Here is a 25113-nt window from a genome sequence, read left to right as displayed (position 1 = left end):
CTACTCAATTACTACGCATACTATCAAGTTTAATAGCCCAAAATTGTGCAAGCTGTTAATTCACTGTATAATATGTGAAAAATGCTTGTTAATAGCAAGAATCTGTTCTAGACCATTAATTTGTCATCAGAATTGAATGGGTCCTATAGTGCTCTAAAACTTAGCATTGTTTGGCATATCTGGGCTTTAGTCTGGTAAGATCGGATAAGAGGAATATTGTCCCCTCCACATTCATTTGTTTTTTACCAACGCAACTGTATCTGGATCTGAGTATAGTGGCTTTATTTAGTGAATTTCTGATAAGTAGCCTGTTTTGTGAACCCATGGTCAACATACTAGAAAACTTAGCAGGAAAGTCGAAACACCACTTTGAACTAAAAGGCTAGTTAAGTAACACAATGAACCCCAGTACTTAGAGAATGCAACCCTGAAAACATATTCAATCGACTACACAGAGAATATTGCCTCTAGTTTGGTACTAAGGATATCAGAGCAACAGTTTCTTTATGGTCCATGTGGGATCTAAAACACCGTACCCTCCGCTGTTCCTAAAATAAACGAAAATTGATCTGAATGACTGGTGTAAGTGGAGCTCGGCTTAATTTTTGTTGGGGGGTATCCCTGTTTTCTTCATTGTATTTTATTCTTGTCTTCTGACTTCATCTCATTGCTAACTATGGATGGCTGCATTGGTATTATTGACATAATTACTACTTACTTAGGCAGAAAGTTTTAATATTAAAGAGATGAGGTAGACACACAGAATATATGAAGTATGTCCTCAGTAGAAGACTGAGCCACTGATTGCGCCACTTGTGCTGAAGCTGGGATATCCTTAAAGCCTGACCTCTTGGGGGTTCTTGAGGACAGGAGTTGAGTACCCCTGCACTACACAGCTCATGTTAATGAAGACAAATACTTGTTGTCACGCTAGACATTCTTACTTCTGGTTCTCCGCAATCACACTGTTCTCCTTCTTCAATATATCCATTTCCACACTTCTGTTCTCCAAATGATTCTGTAACTTCAGGCATGTTATACAGACACATGCCCACTCCCTTTTCCAGGCTGTTGTCCAAATCCTTCTTGCTGCAGCTGCTAAACACTGTGGGGAATGGATATCTGCAGGAAAAAAAAAAGTCTGCTAAATGAGTCAGGTCTTTTTTTTTATATTACAAATACATTATTCCTAATAATTCAGAGTTTCTGTGACTGCAAGGTCAGGTTAAGTTACTATCACCATATGGTCCAAATGGGATCTATCCCACTCTCTAAATTGTATAATATATTTTGTGTGCCATGGTAGAATAACACAAGATGTGACAAAGGCACTTTATTGGCCTTGCAACATGTGAAGCCTGTGTGTAGGCTTCCTCCTTGAAGTGACATATGTAGTTAATATTTTATTCCTTAGACAAACACAATTTTTGTTATAACAGTGCCAAAGCGTGCCTCTCAAATGATTATATTAACTTTGGATCTCAACCAGCTGGCAAACAAAATGCCAGCCTCATTTTCTCCTTGAAGACAGTGGACCATATATTCATTACCTCTTTACAGCAAGGTAATAATTCAACATTGTGACAAGTCAAAGGCAAACCATGAATGATTGGGTTTTGTTCCATAAATTCCTTTTGCTGCCACCTGCAATTAAAAATTGAGCTTCCCGCGCTGTAAAATACTAATCACATTGACGGACAGTTCTCCAAAATAAAAATAAACAAATTGCAATGAAATATTGTTTGTGTAAAGGATATATTCTTAGTACTCAACTAAGTTTTGAATATGTGGCTAGTAAAATGCTGTATGTTACTTTATGAAACCCTATATTTTACTAATCGAGAAACTAGCTGTTGGTTTCATTATCTAAAATAAAGATAATACGTTACGAGTGCTACTGCATTTTCTAAGGGATATTAAGGCACATGCTACTATTATGATAATGCAGTCGTTTATATATGTTATACAGAGAGAAGGGTAAGTGAATGGGGTGTGATAAACTTCAGGCAGCTAAACTATATTTACAGGTTTACTGCATAAAGCAGAACAATACGTACAGTTATGGGCAGATGTAACGCGTGTAAAATATGTTTTGTAAATATTGTATTTACCGACAGATGGAAAGTGGAGACCATGTGAAATGAAGTCAGGATTGATTTATTATCAAAGATCGATAGCAATGTTTGTCATTGAGATTGTAAAATACGGAGGGAAGAGGGAATCCATCACCCTGACCATTGAATAAATACTGCAATTGTGAATACAACAAAGGCTTTGTTCCAAGTTGTTCATGAAATCTATTTTTTTTTTTATAAATATTTTTTTCCTTTATTGGCGTCTTGCAAGGTACATACATGTGGATAATAAGGTGACATTCACAGCATAACAAGTCATTTTGGAATACAGGCACATGACAGTGAAGTACTCTGAGACACACAATAAACCATTTTTTCCTACTTTCAGTAGTAAAAAGAAAGGGGACGACGAGGGGCGGGTGCATGAAATCTATTTTTAAAAACAAATTGGACGGAATAACTGCGTCTCTACTATTGAATGGGGAAAGTAGTTGCTACAGTAGCAATGGAAGGCACCCGCCTGCCTTTCCACAACCTCTATAACAGATGAACGGAAATAATTAACGATTAATCCATTGTCAAAATGTCGGTGGGTACAGAGACCCTCTCTGCACTTTTATAAAACTGGTTTTAAGTCAACTCGTCATCTCAACATTGACTATAATTGAAACGAATGTTTAGATAAAGCACTGGACACCTATTCATTGCATTTAAGAGGGGGTTGGCTGCGTTTCTAGAGCCAAAAATGAGCAGCTGCAGATGCTGTTGCCGAGTGGCGACCAGAACAAGGTAACAAGTTCCAACAAGCTGAAGCTATGAACCAAACTCTAGAAAGTATACAGTATAGTCCTCAGCATCTCCACTTTCCTTATGTGCAATTGCAAAACATGTTGGGTACAACCTTACATAGAGCAAAAAGCGCTGTCAAATATATCATGTTCTGCCTATTCTGACATAATTCTTCTCTATATTTGGTTTATCAATAAAACGCTTTATTTGATTTGTTGTAAACCGATGTGCCTAATAGTTTTATGTGAAAAGAAACCCCCAATTATAACTCAACCTGGACCACTGCACATATGCTCGATTCTTTCTCCACCTATGCATAAGCCATTAAATATCATATCATAAAAGTGTTACACTTTGCATTATATGTCCTCGGATATTTCTGGTACTGCTTTTTCAAGTTGGGCTTCTAAGCCTACATTTGAAAAAAAAAAAAAAAGCATATCTTAATTTATGAAATATTTTAAATTTGCCAGGGATTTCATTAATTCGCTCAGTGCATCTTGGTAAGTTTGATTGGTTTTATAAATGGACACTATGCACATACTGTATTATAATGACAATGCCCCGAGGTATACAGCGACGGGTCAAATTACTGCCCATTTTCTACTCTGATGTTACATTATGAGACTATACAACATTTTTGGTATGCTCTGCTTTTCCAAGGGAGATGGATCTGTCTACTTCTTCTGTACATTCTGATTATAACTGTAAAAACATGTTACCAACATTACAGAAGTTCAAAATCGTATTATTTTTTCCCCCGCGTTAGAACTTTGTTCATTGCAAGTTATATCGCAAATGAATAAAAACGTTATTCTGCCCACACTTCTATTATATGCGTTTTGAAGACAGACGTTGAAACAGAAATGAAAGATGTTTATTGTTCCTAGCAATATATTTGCTGAAACACCCACACTACTACAAGTTCTACTGCTGCCAAGACCAATGAATCAGACCATATGTGAAATGCTGATTTCAATGCAATAAAGAGAAATTAAGAAATACAGACTACGTTTACATGTGTTGTATCTCTTATGTAGGACTGTTTTATCTACTAAATATTTATACATGATTTGCCCAGCAAAACACACTGAAAGCATTTTCAATTTACCTTTATTGTGAAGATTAATGCACTGTTATTTGTGTACTTAAGGAGTTCAAGATTGCAGCGCTAAGAATCTTAGTTCAATCCGATCCCAGAGTTGATCTATGATGTTGCAGCTTTTGCAAGACAAATCTTGCTTATTTTTGCAACTGCACCCGGTTACTTTTATCACCTTCACCGAGAGAGTTTACCCATCCAACATGGGAGAAACTGGGTAAAGTCTACTGTGATATGAATTACATTGGTTTACTAATGGGTAATGACCACAGTTCTCATGTCTTCATTTACAGTTCGTTCCGAAATGGACTAGAAAGTCAGATTAAATCAGCCTGTAATCATCATTGTAGTTTTTTTTTTTTTCCTCACAAGATTTAAACATTTGTTTTTGACATAAGTTAAAAAAAAGATACTTTACTAACCAGTGGTAAAAGCAAACATGCTTTTTGTTCAGATGTTCTAATACGGTGAATATTGTAATGTCTTCTTTTTCCTGAAGTGTATATAGACCCACAGGCCTAGCTAGTCCCCCCAAATTTGCAGTTCTGATGACAATAAGAAAATTAAAAACAAAGATGCTGTAATTATGTGCTGTAAACATTGCTCAGTTGTCTTCTCATTAACTCACAAGTTACTTTCCATAATCACATAGTAGACCATAGAAATTAATTGGGGAACGGATTTGTCATACTTTCAAATAGATACAGAACATCAGAAGAAAATGAGTGTACAATTACATCTATTAAGAACTATCATCATGGTCCATTTAAACACAACCTCATGCAACAAGAAAGCAGAGGAGTACTAATTGGGTATTTCCTCCCTTTTCACTCCATGGTGACCCATTCATTTCTCCCAACACATATGTTCCCGTTACCTGGAACAAGCAGGTCCAATGACTTACAGACCTCTCTCTTGATAGATGTTGAAAGCTTCTAAGGATTTGTAACTTCTGTGTTTAATCTGTTATTGTGTTGATTTTATACTATTTCATATTAAAATGCACTGAATACAGTGTAGCTGAAACTGAAGTTTAAACAATACAATGGATCACTTTCTTCAGTATGGCTGTGTAGCTCCCTCTTGAATGGCTACTGGTTTCTAGAAGAGGTTAACTGTGTGGGCTCACTCAGGTTTCACCTCTCCCCCTAGCTACTTTGTGATGTATGACAACAGCATAAGCGTATATGTAGCTCCACCCTTTGTTCTAGAAGCAGGTTCTTCAGAGTTCTGATTGGGAGCCTCATGTAAGTGATTGTAACAGGGACTTATCCCTGTTAAAGAAAATGCCTTTAAATCCAGCAGGGAGCACGTTAAGTGCAACAGGCAATCAACCAGACTCCACCTGCCTAATCAGAGCTCTGTGAAATAGTGTCAAGTGAGCCACATGAGGAGGATTCCTGAGCTTACAATTGAGGCTGACCCAGGAAGGACAGAGCAGAAATTCCCCTAGCCCACAACTGGGCTGACCTGGTGAACAACAGATGTCTTGAGCTGCAGAGGGACTAAAGGCTGACAGCAAGACAAAGGGGACAAGACCTCTATATCTGGACACAGACAGTGCCATAGCACACAAGGGTGTGGATACAGGAGAGCAGAGAGGCCTTCCCCTACAAATACAAGAAACAGTTAAGAGACTTTTTTACGGGACTGTTGTATATCTGTGTATATATATGTAGCCATGCCACCCCTGGCTACTATTCTGCCCTTCTCCTGGCAGTAAGCCCTGGTACAACAGGCCTGCCAGTAGTCATCATGGGATTTTCCCCTTCACCTTTGGTACTGCACTTGAGTGACAGCAAGGGGTGGTACATCTTGTTGTAGCTGGGTTGCTGCCTTCTGGCTATACTTAATGACAGGACTGCCCTAAAGTTGTAGGTTGTTCCTTCCCTCTGAGGAAGGCAGGTCACACGACTGGGAGCCTGAGATTGGGGCCTACCCATGTGCTCTTCCCTGCGGGGAGGAATGAGTGTGATTATACCTCTACGTCCGCTAGAGAGGTGGGGAAGAGTTGGGCGACTGCGAGTGCCCTTGGCCTTGTAGTGGCGGTCCAGGGACCATCTCCAGTGAGAGCTGATCTAAGGAGACTGTATCTGGCAGACGACTGCTGCGTAGCTGTTGGTTGCTGCAAAGTGTGTTGTAATAAACCGTTCCTGTTTGCAATGTACCTCCAGCCTGGTGTGTGATCTAACTGGGGGAGAGTACAAGTTCTACCATGGGAGATCATCTCTATACATACCTGGAGCCTATGGCAGATGGAGGCGCAGCACTGCTAAGTATTATCTGGGGTATGGACCCCAGAAGCCTGTTCCTGTGTCCCAAAGTCATCACGGACGACTCAGCCCTCCTGTTACCAGCAGGTATGCACCACACGCACCCTGTAATGGCCCCTATCTATGATTGGGGGGGGGGATGCAAACACCGTTACATATATATATGTTTGGGGCTGGTAATTAGCTTAGCTATACACCCAGTTAGAGAGGGCTGGACTAAATGTGTAGATATTCTCCAAACCGGAGTAGGCCTTTCTTTTGTTTATTTTGAATAATTTTGCTGTGTTAAAGGAACAGGCGCAATAAAGCCTCATTTTTGTTTAACTTGAAACGGTCTCCATTGCGTATCTCTGCACGTCTCAGTGATGTGTATAGGGTTTCTATGTCTTGTCTGCTGCCACTTTTGTCTGTCAGTGTATATTATTTTACAGTTTTGTAACGTTCCCCAATCATTAGCTAGCGCCTGTAAAAGTACCAGGGAGTCAAAGTTTGTGGGAGAAGGATGCAGCACTGCTCAGTCTCATAGGATTGCCCCACTGTAACCCGTATTCCTACTGAATCTGCCCATTGGGAAGGTCCTTATTACATTGCAGTCTCCCTGCAAGCTATTCCACTAAAGCCTTATGCAACAGGTAACTAAGCCAAGTGCCTCCTCTGGATATGACCGGAACCTACTGTACTAGAGCAAGGGTGCGCAAATTTTTCCCCCTGCGCCCTCCTGCCTGCTCTCCCCCCCAGCTCGTGCCCCCCCTCCTTACCTTGTCTCCAGCGTTCTGCCGTCACGACGCCACGCTGCCATGGCAACGCGATGTCATTTGATGCCACGTCGCCAGAAGCCACCAAAGACAAGGTAAGAGAACTTTCATAGGCCTTGCGCGCGATCCCGGCATTTCATTTAAATGCTTTGGGGAAGAGTGCGGGGCATCTGTGAGCACCACGCCTCCCCCCCCCCCCCAGAAAATCTCGTGCCCCCCAGTACTTGAGATTGATTCCCCTAAACCAGGAGTGGCCAACTCCAGTCCTCAAGGATCACCAACAGGTCAGGTTTTAAGGATATCCCTGCTTCAGCACAGGTGGCTCAGTCAATAACTGAGCCACCTATCCTGAAGCAGGGATATCCTTAAAACCTGACCTGTTGGTGATCCTTGAGGACTGGAGTTGGCCACCTCTGCCCTAAGTCCTTATATTTTGCCAGATGCATTGTATCGTGAATGTCTATGTGAAGTGTCTGGACTGCGTTCAATAAACACTGTTTTAGAAAAGTTCCTTTTGCCCTTTCTATTTCACACTGTCATACCGACCCGGCCAGCACTTACCCCGCAATATCGATATGGCTGAGAGACTGAGCATGTACTGAGCATGTACTGAGCATGTACTGAGCATGTACTGAGCATGTACTGAGCATGTACTGAGCATGTACTGAGCATGTACTGAGCATGTACTGAGCATGTACTGAGATGGAGGTATCTGATGTGACACCCTTCGGGAGCCAGGGATGGGGGGTTACAGCTGAAATGTATGGCTAAGAAAACTCAGACATTCCAGAATATTTTCTATTTACAGGAATATGTTTCATTTCCTCTCCTCTGCCCCAAAACCCAGACTCCCGCGATATGGAAGTAAATACAACAAAGGTTAAATGAACATTGCTTTGTTAAGAGCAGACATTTACGTGGATTTCAAATGTTCTGGTCAGAGGAATAGCACAGTTTGGTTTAAATACCTTGAGGTAGGAATTGTTTTTCATGTAATTATCATTTTGGACTGAGGGGTAGGTGCTATTAAGTTAGGATTTTATCATCCCTACCCCCCTCTGCTTTGTTTTGTTCTTAAGACTTTAGGCGTCAACACATTGAAGCCAAGAATCCTTCTCGCCCCCATGATAACACTGAGCAATTGGCAGTAACACTTTATTATCTTGCATGACCGGTATAATAAATGTGTAGCCTAGGCCTCTGTCTGTTATCTTTCCTTTGGCCCTAACAGTAGAAGTCCAGTTAGACACAGGCAATGAGGGGGATAAACTCTTTCATGGAGGCCTAGCTTGCTGTTGCAGCCTGGATACATCATTGCTGTATCCAGGGGCGGGCCTAACAACAACCAGAGAGTGTTATCCTTGGGGAGGATACTGTCTGGGTCACATGCCCATGATGTGAAGCCTGTCAGTATCGGACCTGCCCTGATATGGGGCAGGGTTACAAGCCCCTCCCCTGAGGTACATAAGCTGACACTCACCCAGAAGTGAATGGGTTCCTTACCTTCCCCAGTGGAGTGGATGCGTTCACCCCTTATTCCATCAGGGAGTAAGGGGAGCTGAGGAGGGGCCTGCAGGGCCTTAAGCTCGGTGGGTCGGCTCCAGGGAACATCAATGCTGTAACCAGAATGATGCCAATAAAGACACAGTTGAACAGATATGTTGTGGCTACTTGTCTGGGCAACTATCTGAGTTGCCCATGCGGACCATCTTGGCTGCACGAGGATCCTCATGGGCTGGAGGCGCTGCGCTATGGATGATCATTACTGAGAGCCTGTCCTGAGATCCCCATACCACGCGGAGCTCTCAGGCCCTTCTGTTCAACCTCACAGGTATGCACCGCACCAGAATACACAGTAGCTCTATGATCTCACTTAGGGTGAGGGAAAAGGTGCTACAAATGTAAATCAGGATAAATTCCTCAAATATTCCAGGGTGACCTTCAGATAACTTTCAGACTGCTCAGACAAGCATGTGCAAAGTTTCCTTTAATCCCAACTAGTGATTCTACCAAGTTAACTTACTATAGTTGGTGTGAACCAATAAATACAATGGGAATTAGCAAAATGAAGTGTTATGCTGCTTTCATTCGAACATACTTGACAAAAATATAAATATACTGTATAAAGAGTGCAAATAAGGGAGTGTTTTAAAATGTCAAAAACAATAAGATATTTCACGAAAAACTCAAAACGGCAGCATGTGTAATCCCTTTGATTAACAATCATCATTACTTTCTTGCTTTGTGTTAATGCTTTCTTGCATTTCCAGGCAATAATACAGTGGGTATCTGCTAACCCAGTTCGATGCCAAAAATAATCCTCACAAACAACAGACTGCAACATGATGCCACTGCTTATCTGTGCAGTTACTTTATTTAGTGAGAGGAACTCCAAGCTGCTTCCTATTTTGTTTTTGGCTTTTCCTGATGATGACAGTAATTTCCTCATCAATACACATGCTGCATCACGGATATTACGTGTGTTTCTGAAAATATCCTCACTTAGATAATAAACGCTTACGTACAATAGATTAATAGCGAAATATGCCTTGTAGAATGGCCATTTGCAGAGCTTGGTGCACAGGTCACAATGGCCTAGATGCGCTAAGATACTTTACGTTAGGTTAGGGAGAGGGGGAGAGAGATTGGATGGGAAGTGGGAGAGAGATGGGAGGAAAGAGGGGAAGAGAGATGGGGGGAAGAGAAATGGGGGAAGAGAAATGGGGGGGGGGGGGAAGGAGAGGTGGTGAGAGGAAGGGAAGAGAGAGACCTGAGTGCTATATACAGTATGCTGTATCCTCCAGTGGGTCTACGGAGTTGAACCCCATTAATTTCAGCTCTCAGGATCTCCTGCTTCCCCAGACACTTACCTCCATATGGGGTGCCGGTAGCAGCTCTGGCTAGGCTGTGGGTGCCTAAAGAAATGGCGGTTTTAATGTCCCATGGGCAATAGGAAGCTGTGACGTCATCCAAAGCAGCTTCCTATTGTCCCGCGTGACTAGGGACATTTATACATGAAGGCAATACCGGCACCCACTACAGTATTTTGGGACGCAGGGGGTCCCTGGAGCTGAAATTAATGGGGTTCAGGTTCGGAGACCCCCTGATATATATATATATATATATATATATATATATATATATATATATATATATATATATATATATATATATATATATATATATATATATATATATATATATATATATCATGCAACATGGACTGATTCTTTAATCCTATGCTAATCACTTAAATGATAGCTGTTTAAGATGGGAGTGCTTGTATATTAGTATGTTTGTGTCAAAAAGAGTGTGTACGCTGTATAAACTGTACAACACCCCAGACTTTTTAAATTAAGTAATAATTTATCCTCTAAAAACAATGAGACAACTTTTAAAAGATTACCTTTTAGGAATGAACTGCCTCATGTGGTCTGACTTCATATTTTATAGCAAATCTCCTTAAAGCCGAAGTCCAAGCTGCCGTTTTTTCTTTCTTTTCCCTTTAATATGCGCATCACTACACTCCACACAATGATAAGTAATTAGCTAAGTTGCCAATCGATCTGCGAAGAATTGGCTAGGGGGTTCACTAAATGGCTGTCAGTGCAGCAGAACAGGGCCAAAGATGCAAAGTTCTGTGGGGAAGATCATGTGACCAGGCAGTCACTAGATACAAATGGTGTACTGCTAGAGAGAGGGCAAGGCTCAAAAAGGGGTGTGTCAGAGCCTGTTTCAGAAGAGGAAGGGGATGTGACTTTGTAACTGGTTGCTACAGAAACAAAAAAAATGCTTGCTACATTATAATACATTGAAAATCTAATTGAGTTGTTTGAGAAAATACTTGTAGCATTTTTTTTAATAGTACAGAACTGATGTATTAAAAAACACACGTAGGATATTGCTTGGTCTGCAGCTTTAAATCAATAAATTCACAGTCACAAATCTGACAAATCTGACAAATGATGATGCATTGTTAGTGGTAAGTATATATAATTATTCTTTTCCCCACCCACAAATGTACACATGCAAAATGTCTTTTTATTTAATGTAGGAAACTGCTGGGATGTGCACATGTGTAGTGATAATAGGAATTTAGGACAATTCATTCATGTTGACAGTAGTCTGTTTTCTTGACTTATACATACTATGAGAATTATATTCAGGTGCAAGAAATCCCTGGCGGTAAATAAACAGAGTAACTTCTATCACTGTAAATTAATTAGTAGCCTCATTAGATTATTGTCTCAGAATGGCACATTTAAAGGTACCAATGAAATATATAAAGTTAACTTGTATTGGACCTTACAGTGATTAACATTATTACTTGAACATGAAATATGAGTCTAAACTAAAATATAAATCTGTTTCGGAATGTGTATTTCTTCGGAATCTAGATTAAACACACAACCAACATAGTTCATTGCAAAAAAAACAAAACCAAAACATGATTGATGTTACATAGTACTGTACATAGTAGATGAGGTTGAAAAATGACGTACATCCATCAAGTTCAACCTATGCTAAATTTACGCTTTGGTTTTAATATTATTTAATAAAGCAGATATGTAAAACACACAATTATTGGTCATGTTAGTCATCCATCAATCTAAATATCAATGATTAAACTGAATAACTACAGAGATGAGTGTAAATCATAATATTGATCTTTATTACAATTATAAAGGACGGTGTGATGTCAATCGATATGTTTCTTTTGTAACTTTAACCATATCTGTAGGCTAATTTAACAGCCACATTTTATCAGGAGATCAAGTAAGATCTCCTTCACTTTCTGCAAAATGATCCAGTAACATAATCTGAAAGAGATAGATTATTAAGACATAAAAAGGGGTATGTTCTACACGGGAGTTGGAGATCTCAGATCTTCAGTAACCATTAATACTTTAATCTTGTGTTTTTACCAAAAAGTCAACTCAACAGCAATAAACTGATTGGCCAATAATGTATTGCGTATATATTCTTATATATTGTTATTTGCATGCCCGTTTTGTTGGATCTTGCAACAGGTCATGTCCACAGATTAAGCTGGTGCTTCCTCTGGAAAGTACTGACTGTAAACAAACAATGAAGAACTAATAGCTCAGTGGATCATTGATGGCTGTAAAGCAACAACTCATACAAATGTAGTTTGATGATACCCCCTGAAATCCTTCTAGTACTTTGCTGACCATTGCTAAATAACATGGCATTAGTTTGTTCCCTTTGGACAGGTTTTCATATCACTTGTTAGACCGAGCACAAGGATAAATAAGTTCACAGAGTGAAGTAATGCAGTCCTTTTCATTTAGAGTAATTTTGGGGGACATTACATAGTCCCATAGTAGATGAGGTTTAAAAAAAGATATACGTCCATCGAGTTCAACCCATGTTAAATTTAGACGACAGATACTTATCCTATATTTGGATTTACAATTTTTTGAACAAGAGGAAGGCAAACAAAAACCCTAGTGGAACAGTATCCAATGATGTAACATTGCCAATATTTGCCCTTTCCTTTATCAATCTACTGCTAAAACTTTCGTGCATGCCCTTTTCCTCTCCCGCCTGGATTACTGTAGCATACTGCTAACAGGCCTCCCTGCCTCATATCTTTCTACTGCGCAATCTATCCAAAATTCTGCCGCTAGAATTATTTAACTTTCTCCAAAAAGTCTCTGCTCATCTCCTCCTTAAATCCCTCTCCTGGCTTCCCATCAAATTTCTGATCGCCTACAAAGTTCTTCTCCTTATCATTAAGGTTCTCCACTTATCTGCTCCTTTCTACATATCAGTTTTGAGCTCTCGTTATGCCCTCGATTGTCTGAGGCGCTCTACCCTTAACAGTCTCCTCTCCAACCCTTTCACCTCTACTGCGCTCTCTCACCTTAAACTTTGTTTCATCAATGCCCCTTACCTGTAGAACTGCCTCATATTCCGTATACACCAAGCACCCTCTCTCCCCACCTTTAAGACGAAGCTTAAAACTCACCTCTTAAATTAAGCATTTCAGTAGCCTGGACTCATGGCTACTGTCCCACACCCACACTCGCTCCTACCAACCATTGTGGCCAAACACTGCCATCTATTACACATATTCCCTAACCTGCTGTCTCTGTAAATCTCCCAACATACCACTTACAGTTGATGGTAAGCTCTCCGGGGCGGGGATTTCCTTTCCTATTGTCTGATTTTGTTTGTTGCATTTATATAAGGGGAAAAAAATATTTCCTTCTTTACTAATAATAATAATCAGATTTCTCACTGCATCAACATCCTTCCCATGTTTACTTATTTGGTAAATAACATTAACATTAAATAAACATTAGTTGTGCATTGTAGCAAATTATCTGTGCTGCTGTCTGGCAATGTAAGTATTTGCCACCAATTACTGTATTTGGTAAAAGCTATTGGCAAACGTAGGTGATTTTCTATAGCTTTGTTTCTGTAACTGAGCGTGCGTTAGTTAAAGGCAGAATTAGGGCTAGACATTGGTCAGGCAAATACATACATTTTCTGCTGGCAATGTTATCGGCCATGTGGATTCATTTCCAACTAAAGAACTGATTTGCAAGATTCAATTCTGCCATTTAACTACTCACCCCTCTGTACTGTGGATAATCATGGCTAAAGTTGCCTCTTTTTCTTCTACCTTTAATTGAAAAGTAGGTTGAAAAAGAAAGAATGTCTGATATTTCTAATGTTTGCTGTGTCTGAAAACAAATGGAGCAACAATAAAATGTGTTTTTAATAAAGAGATAACATTTACTGTTAAATGTGCTATTTCATACCATTATTATTTGTAATTACTTTTTGTGTACAAAGCGGTGGCTTTTATTCCATGTTGTATAGGTGACTCCTAAACTGAAACACTCATTTAGCAATCGGTTGTATGATCCATTACAATTAGTGTTGGTGCTCCCTATGCCCAAAAGTGTAAGATATCATTCTTTATTGGATTACATTATGCACAGATATACAGAACTGGTAAGGTGGAGGCACACCCTTGCATCAAGTGCAATTATATTTCTTAGATTGTAAGCTCTTTGGGGCAAGGACTAATTTTCCTATTTTCTTTTGTGTTTGAAGCGCTTATTCTCATTATATATTACATCCAATACTATTGTATTGTGTCTATTACTGCTGTGAAGCGCTATATATATGGACGGCGCTATACACACAAAGATAGGAATAAATACAATTAATGTCTGAATTTCCCACTGTGTACCACCTAATACAGTAATAGTAATAATACTATTCTTTTTTTTTTATATAGCACAATATATGCAGCGGTATAGATAGAGAGATTGCAAGCACAATGGGACATATTCTATAAACTCACTAGCTGATATACCCGGCGATCCCCGGGATTTATTTTTCCTGCTCCCCCTCTCTCTCCGCTCCCCCTCCTCGCTCCGTTCCCCCCTCTCTCTCTCTCCCCATCCCCCTCTCTCCCTCCTATCTCTTTCTCCCCCATTCACAGCAATCCGGTACCTCCCCTTCACATGAATGCCCCCCCGTTCACAGCTTCGCCCCCCCCATTCAGAGCTCTGTTCCCCCCACTTCCCGTTCACGGCTCCCTATACCCCCCCCCCAATTCCCAGCTCCCTCCCCCCCCGGGAGTGTTGTTCTGTGCTGCTGGTTAGAAGTTGAGATGCAGTTGCTGCAGGTATAATAAGGGAGGACACAGGGGGTGAGTGCGGGAGGGTGTCTCGGCGGCAGCGGCCGGGTAGCTGTGCGCCAGGTCACAGAGGGTGAGTGTGGGAGGGTGTGTACGCGGCGTATCACTGAAGGTGGGGGGGGGGGTGTTGTCGCGCTCACCTTGTCCCCCCCTCACCTTTGTTGCCGGGCCTCGGTGGGAGGAAAAGAGAAGAGTGGCCGGGTGGTTGTGCGTCGCTTATCCCCCTCCTCACTTTGGTCCACGGTGCGCGGGCCCATTCCCCCCTCCCGGTTCCGTGGGGTGTGTAGACTGGCCCGCCGGCTGTGAGCGGTGAGTGATGTGGCGGTGCCTGTTTCTTTCCCCCCCCCCCCGCGGAGCTGTGTCGGCGGCGGGTGAGAGTGTGGCAGATGGGTAGGCGTGGTCAGCGAACCACGCAGGCCAATGAGAGGCGTGTAGGGGTGGGGCCGGGCTACGGACCAATCAGATTGGCCAGAGGCAGAGTGACAGACCGACGGACCAATCAGATTGCCCAAAAGCACTGCAAACAAACAACGTTTTCAGTTTTATAGATATAGATAGATCGCCAATCCGTTCTGTCTGACGTGGAAGCCATGGGGTTTTCTGGGCAAGCTACCCGTCTATCTGAACAAGCTCCTCACCCCTACCACATGCAGCACTTATCTGAGATCTGACTCCAAAAGACTGTTCATGGTCCCAAGGTTCAGCAAAGTATCCGGCTGCTCCTCCTTCTGTTAACGTGCACCCCACAACTGGAACCATCTACCGGAGACTCTCACAGCCACCACCAGTCTAAGTTCTTTCAAAACTAAGGCTGTCTCACATTTTAACCTGGTCTGTAACGGTTATATACACCTATAATATATAGTATCTCTAACTGTGCATGCAATGTCTTGTATATAATGTATACCCTGTTCACTTACTGTAACCGTGTATTTGTAACCATGTATTTGTCATCATAACTCTGTGCCCAGGACATACTTGAAACCGAGAGGTAACTCTCAATGTATTACTTCCTGGTAAAACATTTTATAAATAAAAATAAATAAATTGCGACTTGTGTCGCTGCCGGGGTCAAATAAGGTCGCAATGCATCATTTGCTTTCCTCCAAATGATCCATCACAGATGAATGTAGCAATTGAAGCTTTACCACATATAGGCGTCATTTGATCAAGGGTTTTCTTCTTAATAGATATACAAATGAGAAACTTCCCTTTTCTAAAGGTACATCACTAGATGTGCATTGTGTATTAGGAGCTGCCGTACTCACAGACATCACAGGAGTAAAACGTAATGTTCTCCTGCAGTAAGATCACTGTAATAACTCCTCTACTGGAGGGGCCAAACTTCCAAAAGATATGACAAATATAACCTGACAAAGTATTTTGTTGCCGTATTGAAGCAAGGGTTATCTGGAGCTGGACCCCATTCATTTCAGCTTCGAGGACCCCCTGCTTCCGGAGGTATGGGGTGCCGTATCACGGCAAAGTTTAAAGCTCCCACGTCACGCAGGCCAATAGGAAGCCGAACCGGATGACGTCACAGCTTCCTATTGGCCCACAGGGCTCGGGAGCTTTGACAAGCGGCCGTTACATGACCCTTGCTAGCTGAGCAGAGTGGCTACCGGCACCTCCTACAGGAGGTTAGTATCTCCAGAAGCAGGGGGTCTGCGGAACTGAAATGAATGGGGTTCAGCTCCGGAGAGACCCTGCTTCAACCAGTAAAAGGTATCTATGAGACCTAGAAAACCGTAGCTAGTATTGTTACTTTAATTTATTGTTACTTTATCATTTTCTGTTTGCTAAAACAATAATGCAGAGTTAATAGAACTGAATTATTAACAAAGGACTTCTTAGTTTGTCTCTTAATTACACACGGTATAGGTTGCTATGCAAGTCTGATTGGTTGTATATTTGTATAATAGTATTGTGAAATATAAATCGATGCGCTCCAGATTCACACTTGGGATAAATGAAATCATGTGACTAATTCCTACAATAAATGATGATACTAATAGAGCTGCAGCACCGCAGGTCTCCTCGCCCCAAGGTAAGGTGTGGATGTGTGAAGGGTGGGGGGGAGTGTAATGGAGGGAAGAGAGGGGAGATTTTAAGGGGGGATAGAGAGAGAGAGAGGGGGGAATGTAGGGGGGAGTGTAATGGGGGGAGTGTAATGGGGGAGAGTGTAAGGGGTAGGGAGAGAGGGGAGAGGGTGTAAGGGGGGGGAGAGAGAGAGAGGGAGTGTAAGGAGGGAAGAGAGAGAGAGGGAGTGTAAGGGGGGAAGACAGAGAGAGGGAGTGTAAGGGGGGAGAGTGTGTGTAAGGGGGGAAGAGAGGGAGTGTAAGGGGGGAAGAGAGGGAGTGTAAGGGGGAAGAGAGACAGGGAAGGGAGATTAAGGGGGGGAGAGAGAGGGAGTGTTAGCAGGGAAAAGAGAGATAGAGGGAACGAGGGAGTGTGAGGGGGGAATAAAGAGGGAGGGAGTATTAGAGGGGGAGAGAGAGATGGTGAAGAAAGAGAGGGACGGATGGGGAGAGAGCAGGAAGGGAGGGCAGAGAGCGGGAAGGGGGGGGAGAGACTGGGGAGAAGAGACAGGGGGGAGGAAGAGATGGGGAAGAGACGGGGGGGGGAGTAGAGAGACAGGGGCATAGAGAGAGACAGGGGGGAGGGGAAGAGGGAGGGTTGTGATTCCCTAGAATTTCCCAATATAATTCTAGGAATCTAGAGGAATAGAGGGGCATAGTTAAAATGACAGGTAAAGTGGCTGCTCATAGTGGGACGGAGTATGCCTCATTATGAAATTTGATTCAGCCGCTCAGCTATATATGATATAGATAATTTCATTTTGTAAACTCATTAGATAGATAATAACGCTCACTATGTAATGTAACAACACTAAACAGTGAATCTATAATGAATTCTCAAGATTAAAGTACAGAGCACAGACAGTCCTTCCAATCTGCAGTTCTGACCTTTTGCAACGAATCATAAAAGGACTTCAGTATTTTACTTACAATTTCAGTAAAGCTGCTGCATTAAATAGACACACAGTGACCACAATGCCTACTACCGTGTCATGGCTATTTCCCCTTTTAAACAATATTGAATTTCCTATTATACTGTATGGACATAAACAATTGTGACAGCTTGGCTCATATTAAAGAGGAGAGCTGTATACAGGGTTTTACACTGAAGGGTTGCTTAAAACTCATGATTTGCTTTCTAGTTTTATTGACGCTGAAATGCTTGGTAGTTGGGTCAAGTACAGTATGCTTAAAATAACATAATATTGTCTGGTATGATTCTTAAGTAGGTTAAGACCTAGCTGACATAACCCCTACACCTACTCTTTGGAACTATCTGCCTCGTACGGTCCAAGAGGCCCCCTCTCTGGAAATCCTAGTGCTTCAGTGGGATTTAATTCGTTCCCAACCAAACCATTCCAAACCACGCAGTATCTAAACATGCTTCCCAGTGTATAGAGGGCAACTTGAGAAACTTTACGTTTTGGGGAGTGCTCCTTTAAGCAGAGGTGGAGACAGTCATATTACTCCATCAGAGAGAAGCATATTGATATTTACCCTAAGGCAGAGGTTCTCAACCCCTGTCCTCAAGGATCACTAACAGTGCAGGTTTTAAGGCTATCATCTCGTTAGCACAGGTGGCCCAATACTTTTGACTGATGCACCTGTGTATCAGGGGTATACTTCCTTCCTGTGCAGGGGTATCCTTAAAACCTGGACTGTTAGCGCTCCTTAAGGACTGGAGTTGGGAACCTTTGCCCTAAGGACCTTGTTCCCAAGGGGGTTAACTACATGGGACTGTAAGAGATATGTGCAGAGGTACGTACACTCATGGAGACCGTTTAGGGTGAAATTAACATATGGCTTTATTGAGCCTGTTCCTTTAAACAATGCACAACAAACAAAAATATACAAAAGAAACAAACACCTATCCCTTGTAAGGGCTAACTAACTTCCCCAGTCACTATCTGCAAGACTGGGAGGAAAAGCCTCTTACTAGTCTATCACCCCAATGTCTCAAAAGATATCTCAAAGCAGGTGGCCCATCTGGTCAGTCCCTGGTTCCGGATGGGTGTTTGGTGAGGGCCAGCCTTTTGGTCGGTTCCTGGGTTTGCGGCACCCTGTGGGTGCAACCCCACAAGGGCTTTCCCTTGTGTCTTGCAATCAGCTCACAATAATCCTGTGGGCTCAAAAGAGTCTATGGGTCTGTTTCAGCAGGAGTTTTAAACCTGTCTGATTACCAGATGGAGTCTGGTTAATTGCATGGCTGCAATTAACCAGCTCCCTGCTGGAATTAGAGTCAGTTTCTTAAACAGGGTTAAGTCCCTGTTGCAGGGACCTTAAATATTTTTTAACTCTGAGTAGAGTATATATTGTGATCTAATTTTGACTTGATAGCTTTTGGTTCTTAGTCTCTATGGTTTTCCTCATGTGCTCCTTATATTAGGTTGCATCTGATAGATGGTATATGTGATTAAAGAATAATTATGAATCTGTGTAATCTTAATAAATACAGATTACTGGATTAGTTGTTTAAATTTGACACACTGTTTATTTTTATATGTTGGGATCCTTTATGATAATGTGGGCTAAATATAGTATAATTTGCCTTTTATTATTGTTTGATAACGGGGAAGAAGTAGGTTCTGAACCCTGATTAATTCTCCACCTTTGAAGTTTTTAAAAAGCACACAGGAGCAGGGTTCGCCCTGTGTATGCGCGATACAAAACATTGACATAGATAGAGATAGGTTCATCATCTATCCAAATGTGTAACAAAGAAGTTAATTGGACTTCCCTTATGTATGTCTATATAAGATCACTTTAGAGATGATGTCAGTACTCCTTGAGAAAGCACTGATAGGTGTGAAACGCGAAGGAGGTTCCTGTGCTATTTTTGGATGTGTTTAGTATTTTGATCAATAAATTCATGTTCGTACATCTTTTGTCTGCACATCAGATGCTGGATTGGTATAGAAAGAGAGTGGGGGTAGTGAGATAGGGCTGAGAAATACAGGGGGAGAGAGGAGTGGGGTTAGGAAAGACAGTTGGAAAGGAAGGAGAATGATTCAGAGAGAGAGGGTCGGAGTAAGTGTGAGCGAGGGAGCGGAGCAAGTGTGAGTGAGGGGGCAGAGTGTGAGCGAGGGGGCATGAGAGGAGTGAGTGAGAGGGTTAAGAAATACAGGGGTGAGAGAGAGGGGGTGGGAAAGAAATGAACAGAGGGAGGAGAGGGAGTCAGAGAAATAGGGGGAAGTGTGAGAGATTGGGGAAAGGGAGAGTGGGGAGTGTGTGAGAAATGAGAGTGTCAGAGGGGGGAGTGAGAGAAAGGGGAGAGTGAGTCAGAGAGATGGAGTGTGAAAGAGGGGGAGTAAGTGGGAAGAGTGAGAGGTGGGAGAGAGATAGGGGTTTGTGAGTGGGAGAGTGAGTGTGAGAGAGGGAGCAAGTGAGACAGGGGAGAGTGTGAGAGAGGGAGCAAGTGAGACAGGGGAGAGTGAGTGCGAGAGGGGGCAAGTGAGACAGGGGAGAGTGAGTGCGAGAGGGGGGCAAGGGAGAGAGGGGAGAGTGAGTGTGAGAGGGGGGCAAGTGAGAGAGAGAGAGGAGGGAGAGAAAGTGAAGGGGGAGAGAGAGCCCGAGGTGGGGGAGTGAGAGCGTTGAGTGAGAGGGAGGAGTAAGAGAGAGGGGAAGAGTGAGAGGGGAGTCAGGGAGGGTGTGTAAAGGAAAGAGGAGGAACTCGCAGGTACACCAACAGGGATGGACCAGGTGGAAACTCTAGTTCCTGGGCCTCGGTAATGCGGTCAGCTGCCCTGTTTACTATTGCACGGTTATTGTGCCCTGGTGTGACTATGATAACACTGAATAATGTGTGCAAGCGCAGACATACACAGAGCACACACATGTATAAGCAGCAGTGACACACAGTACCAGGACATTATTTCCATCGCTTACGGGCACAAGCGCGACGAGAGCAAAGCCCAAACGGTTTGCAATGTTACCTGAGAATCTCGAGATAAAAAGGTTTCCTGGTATTTCAGCTCAGCTCATGAATTATTCTGCACATGAAATACACTGCCCCTGTGCTCGAACATGCAAGGAGACTCTCTTTAGGAGCATCTTATAATGGAATATATAAATAAAACTCACAACAACACTCCTTGCTCAGAAGTTCTCGTTTATATCCCTCGGGTGTTTTTCTTTCTTCTTTTTTTTTTTAAAGCTATTGTCTTTTGGATGTTCATCTGAAAACAGAGCAATTACATGGGAGAAGGGAAAGCTATTTATAATGTATAAACCTGGATGATAGTGAAACTGGAGGGCTGTTACTGGCTTTCTAATTTCTTCGCTCTCTGCAGGAAGTGGTCCAATTCTAGTCATCCCACAGTGCTAAGAAAATTGCATAATATAGGCTACGTACATGTGTAATACAGGTATAATAGCAAAATAAGGATAAAAATGCATTGCAAGATCTTGGGGACTATTCTAGTAGCCTCGATGAGTTTGCTGCTATCTCCAACGGTTTGGCATGTTCTCGCCGAACGTTTTTTCAGTTGACTTATCACGGTATTCAGAAACAATCTGAACCCATCTCAAACCGGGCGGTGAAACAGCAAAATCATCTCAGCCTCTCTCAAAGGTTTCCCCATGTGATCTGCCCCAGCTGCATAGAGAGCTGTACAGAGAGACACCTCTCCCTGCAAAGCTCTCAAAGGCGATCGCAATGTTTTAATAAAATTTTAATACTAGTGTGCGGGAGCAGGGGGTCTCCGGAGAAGAACTGTGTTGATTTCAGGTCCGGGGACTCCCTGCTTCCCGAGATACAGGCCCCGTTATGGGGGGCCGTATCTCATATGCTTTTAAATGTCCCGTGACGTGGAGCACTTAAATGTGGGGATACCGGCATCCCATAACGGGGCCTGTAACTCTGGAAGCAGGGAGTCCCTGGACCTGAAATCAATGCGGTTCTTCTCTGGAGACCCCTGCTCCCGCACACTAGTATTAAAATTTTAATTAAAACGGCATAATTACCTTAGCTGTTAACCGCCAAGGAAATACCAGGAGCCCGGACCTGGCGCCCGACATGCTCACCAATACCTGTTTGTAGAAATGAATCTGCCGAGGTCAGTACCGTCGCTTCAGATGACCGCGCGAGATGGGCGAATCCACCCAAATCTATTTCCAGAATTTTCTCGCATTTCCCCCCCAAAATCTATTTCGCAGTGTAAGATCCACAGACGGATTTGGTTGGTTCCAACCCATGAACGGATTTGTAGAATCCAATCCGCGGATTCAGCAATCCGTTGACGGATAATAATAATATAAAAATCCGCAAAATGCAAAAAACGGCCTTTCTGAGATTGATCCGTGGACCAAAAGGAGCCGTCCGATCCGCTGCGGATATAAAATCCGCCCATCTCTGTAAGCAACATCCTCCACATTGTACGTTTTTTTGCATTAAGGGTATTTAGGAAAATGCCTCACAATGCACGTTTTAGAAGATATATGTAAAATGCAGAGTAGATTGAAACGTAAAAATTACTTGAAGTAGTTCATTATTGCAGTTATTTTGGTCCTCGGAAAGTGCAGGTTTTTGTAAGACCCCGGTTGCTGGTCCCTTGGCTGTCAAGGGGTTAATGGGCCAGCATGAAAGTCCTTCATACTGTAGATGGCATTCTAGTACACAGAGTTTTTAAAGCCTTGCAGGGGTCATTGTTATGCATACCTTCAAGTAAGATATAGTACCTGATGTATTAGTCCGGCAGAATCTATATAAATACCAGCAGGAGAAATGTCCAAATATCATGGTTGTGTTTGAACTGATAAAGGGAAAAAAAAGGGTAACTCCCAAAAGCCTATTAATAAAGCATTTAGTTAAGACCATGCTAAAAGAAAGAACAGGACCTCAGGGGTAATACAAAACTGGGAAGCATGTTCCAGAGAAAAAGAATTGCGGTGACAATGGGTCATGTTTTGAAGATTGCGTGAAGTAGACTAAGGGACAAGGTGAAAAGGTTTTTTCTTAGTAGAAAGAAGTGTTAGAGGCATGAAACAGGCTCACAGTACAGTAATTGCATGATATAATAAAAAGAGTATAGCTATCCTCACACTTATGAAACCCAAAAAGGTAGAAATAGCTGTCTGTGAGTAAGCTTACTGGCTGTGCACTTCTATGACCCAGTCTGTGCTTAACAGCGGCGTAACACGGCAGACATAAGCTCATAGGGAACCATGTTAAAATAGATAAGAGGCAAAAGGTGACACTCTGTGCTTATTTGTATGTTATTACCCAGAATCCCTGGCTGCAGTGGCAGCACTGCTAAGCGATAATGAGATAATGGGGAAAAGCAAGGTTGCAGACCGTCTGAGACATGTGAAAGTGCTCACAATGGTATTTTTCTTTATAATAAAAACTAAAATTCAGGAAGGTCTGTGAAAGGCGGCAGGAAAATCTAAGCAGTTACAGGGAATAAAAGAGAAAGATCAAGAACTCTGTATTTTATAGTAGAAAAAAAAAATTGGAAGGGTTGATGGGCTAATCAATCCAAGTTTATTTTCAATGACTCACGTCCTAAAATAGTCTGGCTTCTAGTGACACAAGTAGGACGCAAGCTTAGGCCGCGCCTATAGTGCCGGCGATGCGATGTCACCCGAAAACCAATGCATTGCCGCCGCCGCGTGCGCTTATAGTAAGCGCGACTGCGACAGAACGATGTTGCCTTCACGAAAACTGGTAGCCGGCAAAATTAGATTTTTCGCCTCATGTGACAGCCCTTGAACCAATCAAATGGCCGGAAACCCGCGCCACCGAAATATAACTTTTGCTGGTGGCGACGGGTGACGTCACCCGTCGTGTCGCCGTCGCCATCGACGGCACTATAGGCACGGACTTCTTATCCATGTTATATGGACTGCTATAAGATTATACCTGCCGTATTACACAGCTTTTCAACAGTCTGGGTTAAAGAAGTGCATAGGCTGTAAACCTACTCGCAGCCAGCTGGTGTTTTGTTTGTTTTTGAGAGTCCTAGTGTGCCCGTGCGCAAGTCACATTTGTGACTTGAGTGCTTTGACTTATGATCAAGTGGGGTCTGACTGATCCTTTTTCCTTTCCCTGAGTTGGTTCAACCAAAAGGCCATGAACTTCTTCATGGTCTTTGATGCCTTTCTCCTTCTGGATTCTGGACATCTCAGGGAGAGAAGGTGGCTAAAAACCCAAACAAAATGTGCAAAAAACAAATACTCAACATAAAAATTAGGGCTCCGTCCCCATGTGCTGTAAAAAAAAACTGTGCAGAAGTGCTGCCAAGCTGTGTGTGTGTAAGCACCCAGGCAAAACTGGGCGAGTGGGTTAAACAATTCACGTGCAGCCCTAGCCAGAAGGCTCAAGGGGCGACAATGAGTGAAGGAAATCAGTCTCTCCCCCCCCCCCCCCCCACACACACTTCTTTAACCCAGGCTGTGCTCATTTGCATGTCATTGCCCAGAAACCCTGGCTACAGTACAAGCATTGTACGCTAAGCGATAACGTGGAAAGTTTCACGTTGGTTTCATTTGGAACCAACTTAGTCGAAACAACAATTGTACATAAACAGTGAATTATTTTGCTTCCTTTTTGGAAGCTGGTGGGGACATGGAAAGTGGCATAACAGCCTTGGGAAATAAGATGTCGGTTCATTGATTTTTCTCCACTGATTGTATGGCTGGAGACCAAATCAGGGTACAATACCAAGAAAATCGATCTCTTATGGCAGCGAAGACTGAAGGATGTGTAAGTACAGGACGTACATTTCTCATATTGCAGCGCTTTAGGACAATTACATGCTGGTAACTTGGATGTGAGTCTCTTTCCCATATGAATTATGGGGGACTATTTAATGCCTCCCATCAGCAGTAACAGAAGTCTTCTTTATAAAGATATCCAACAGCATTCACATACTTTCTGCAGCAATCCCGAAACATTAACTGTAAAAAGCCATTCCCAAGGCTGATTTGTAAGATACATTCAGTTAAAAATACCCTGCTGCAAGGGATTTATATAAAGAAATAATCAACATTATTTTATTCATTTCACTGGAACATATTTAGAATCATTACACAGTATTTATACAGCATGTTTCCAAATCTACAAGGCACAGTATATGACTTCACAAAAGGATTTCATTTATCTTCGATGAAAATCCAAGGGAGACATTGCCACCAGAACGGGGAAACGTATGGCCCCACAATATTCTAACCTTATTCGGGAAGAGAGATGTCACTTAAGCAGTTTCATGAAGATTACGACACATCCCACCCCAATTTAAATCCCTCTCTGGAGTAATCCAGCAAATACAAATGTGCATGTCTCAGACAAGTCTGCAACTCTTTCTTTCCACGTTATCGCTTAGCGTACAATGCTTGCACTGTAGCCAGGGTTTCTGGGCAAT

General features: G+C 42.4%; 1 protein-coding gene across 1 annotated transcript in view; it reads right to left on the bottom strand.

The window, feature by feature from the left end:
• ADAM12 (ADAM metallopeptidase domain 12) overlaps positions 1 to 25113 on the bottom strand; it is a 350504-nt gene that overhangs the window by 65981 nt on the left and 259410 nt on the right. The window contains exon 12 of the mRNA XM_075612257.1: positions 945 to 1122. Coding sequence (XP_075468372.1) covers positions 945 to 1122 — 178 coding nt within the window. The remainder of the gene's footprint in view (positions 1 to 944; positions 1123 to 25113) is intronic.

Source organism: Ascaphus truei, chromosome 8 (assembly GCF_040206685.1).
Source record: "Ascaphus truei isolate aAscTru1 chromosome 8, aAscTru1.hap1, whole genome shotgun sequence".
Lineage (NCBI taxonomy): Eukaryota > Metazoa > Chordata > Amphibia > Anura > Ascaphidae > Ascaphus > Ascaphus truei.
This window is presented reverse-complemented; position numbering and strand designations above follow the sequence as displayed.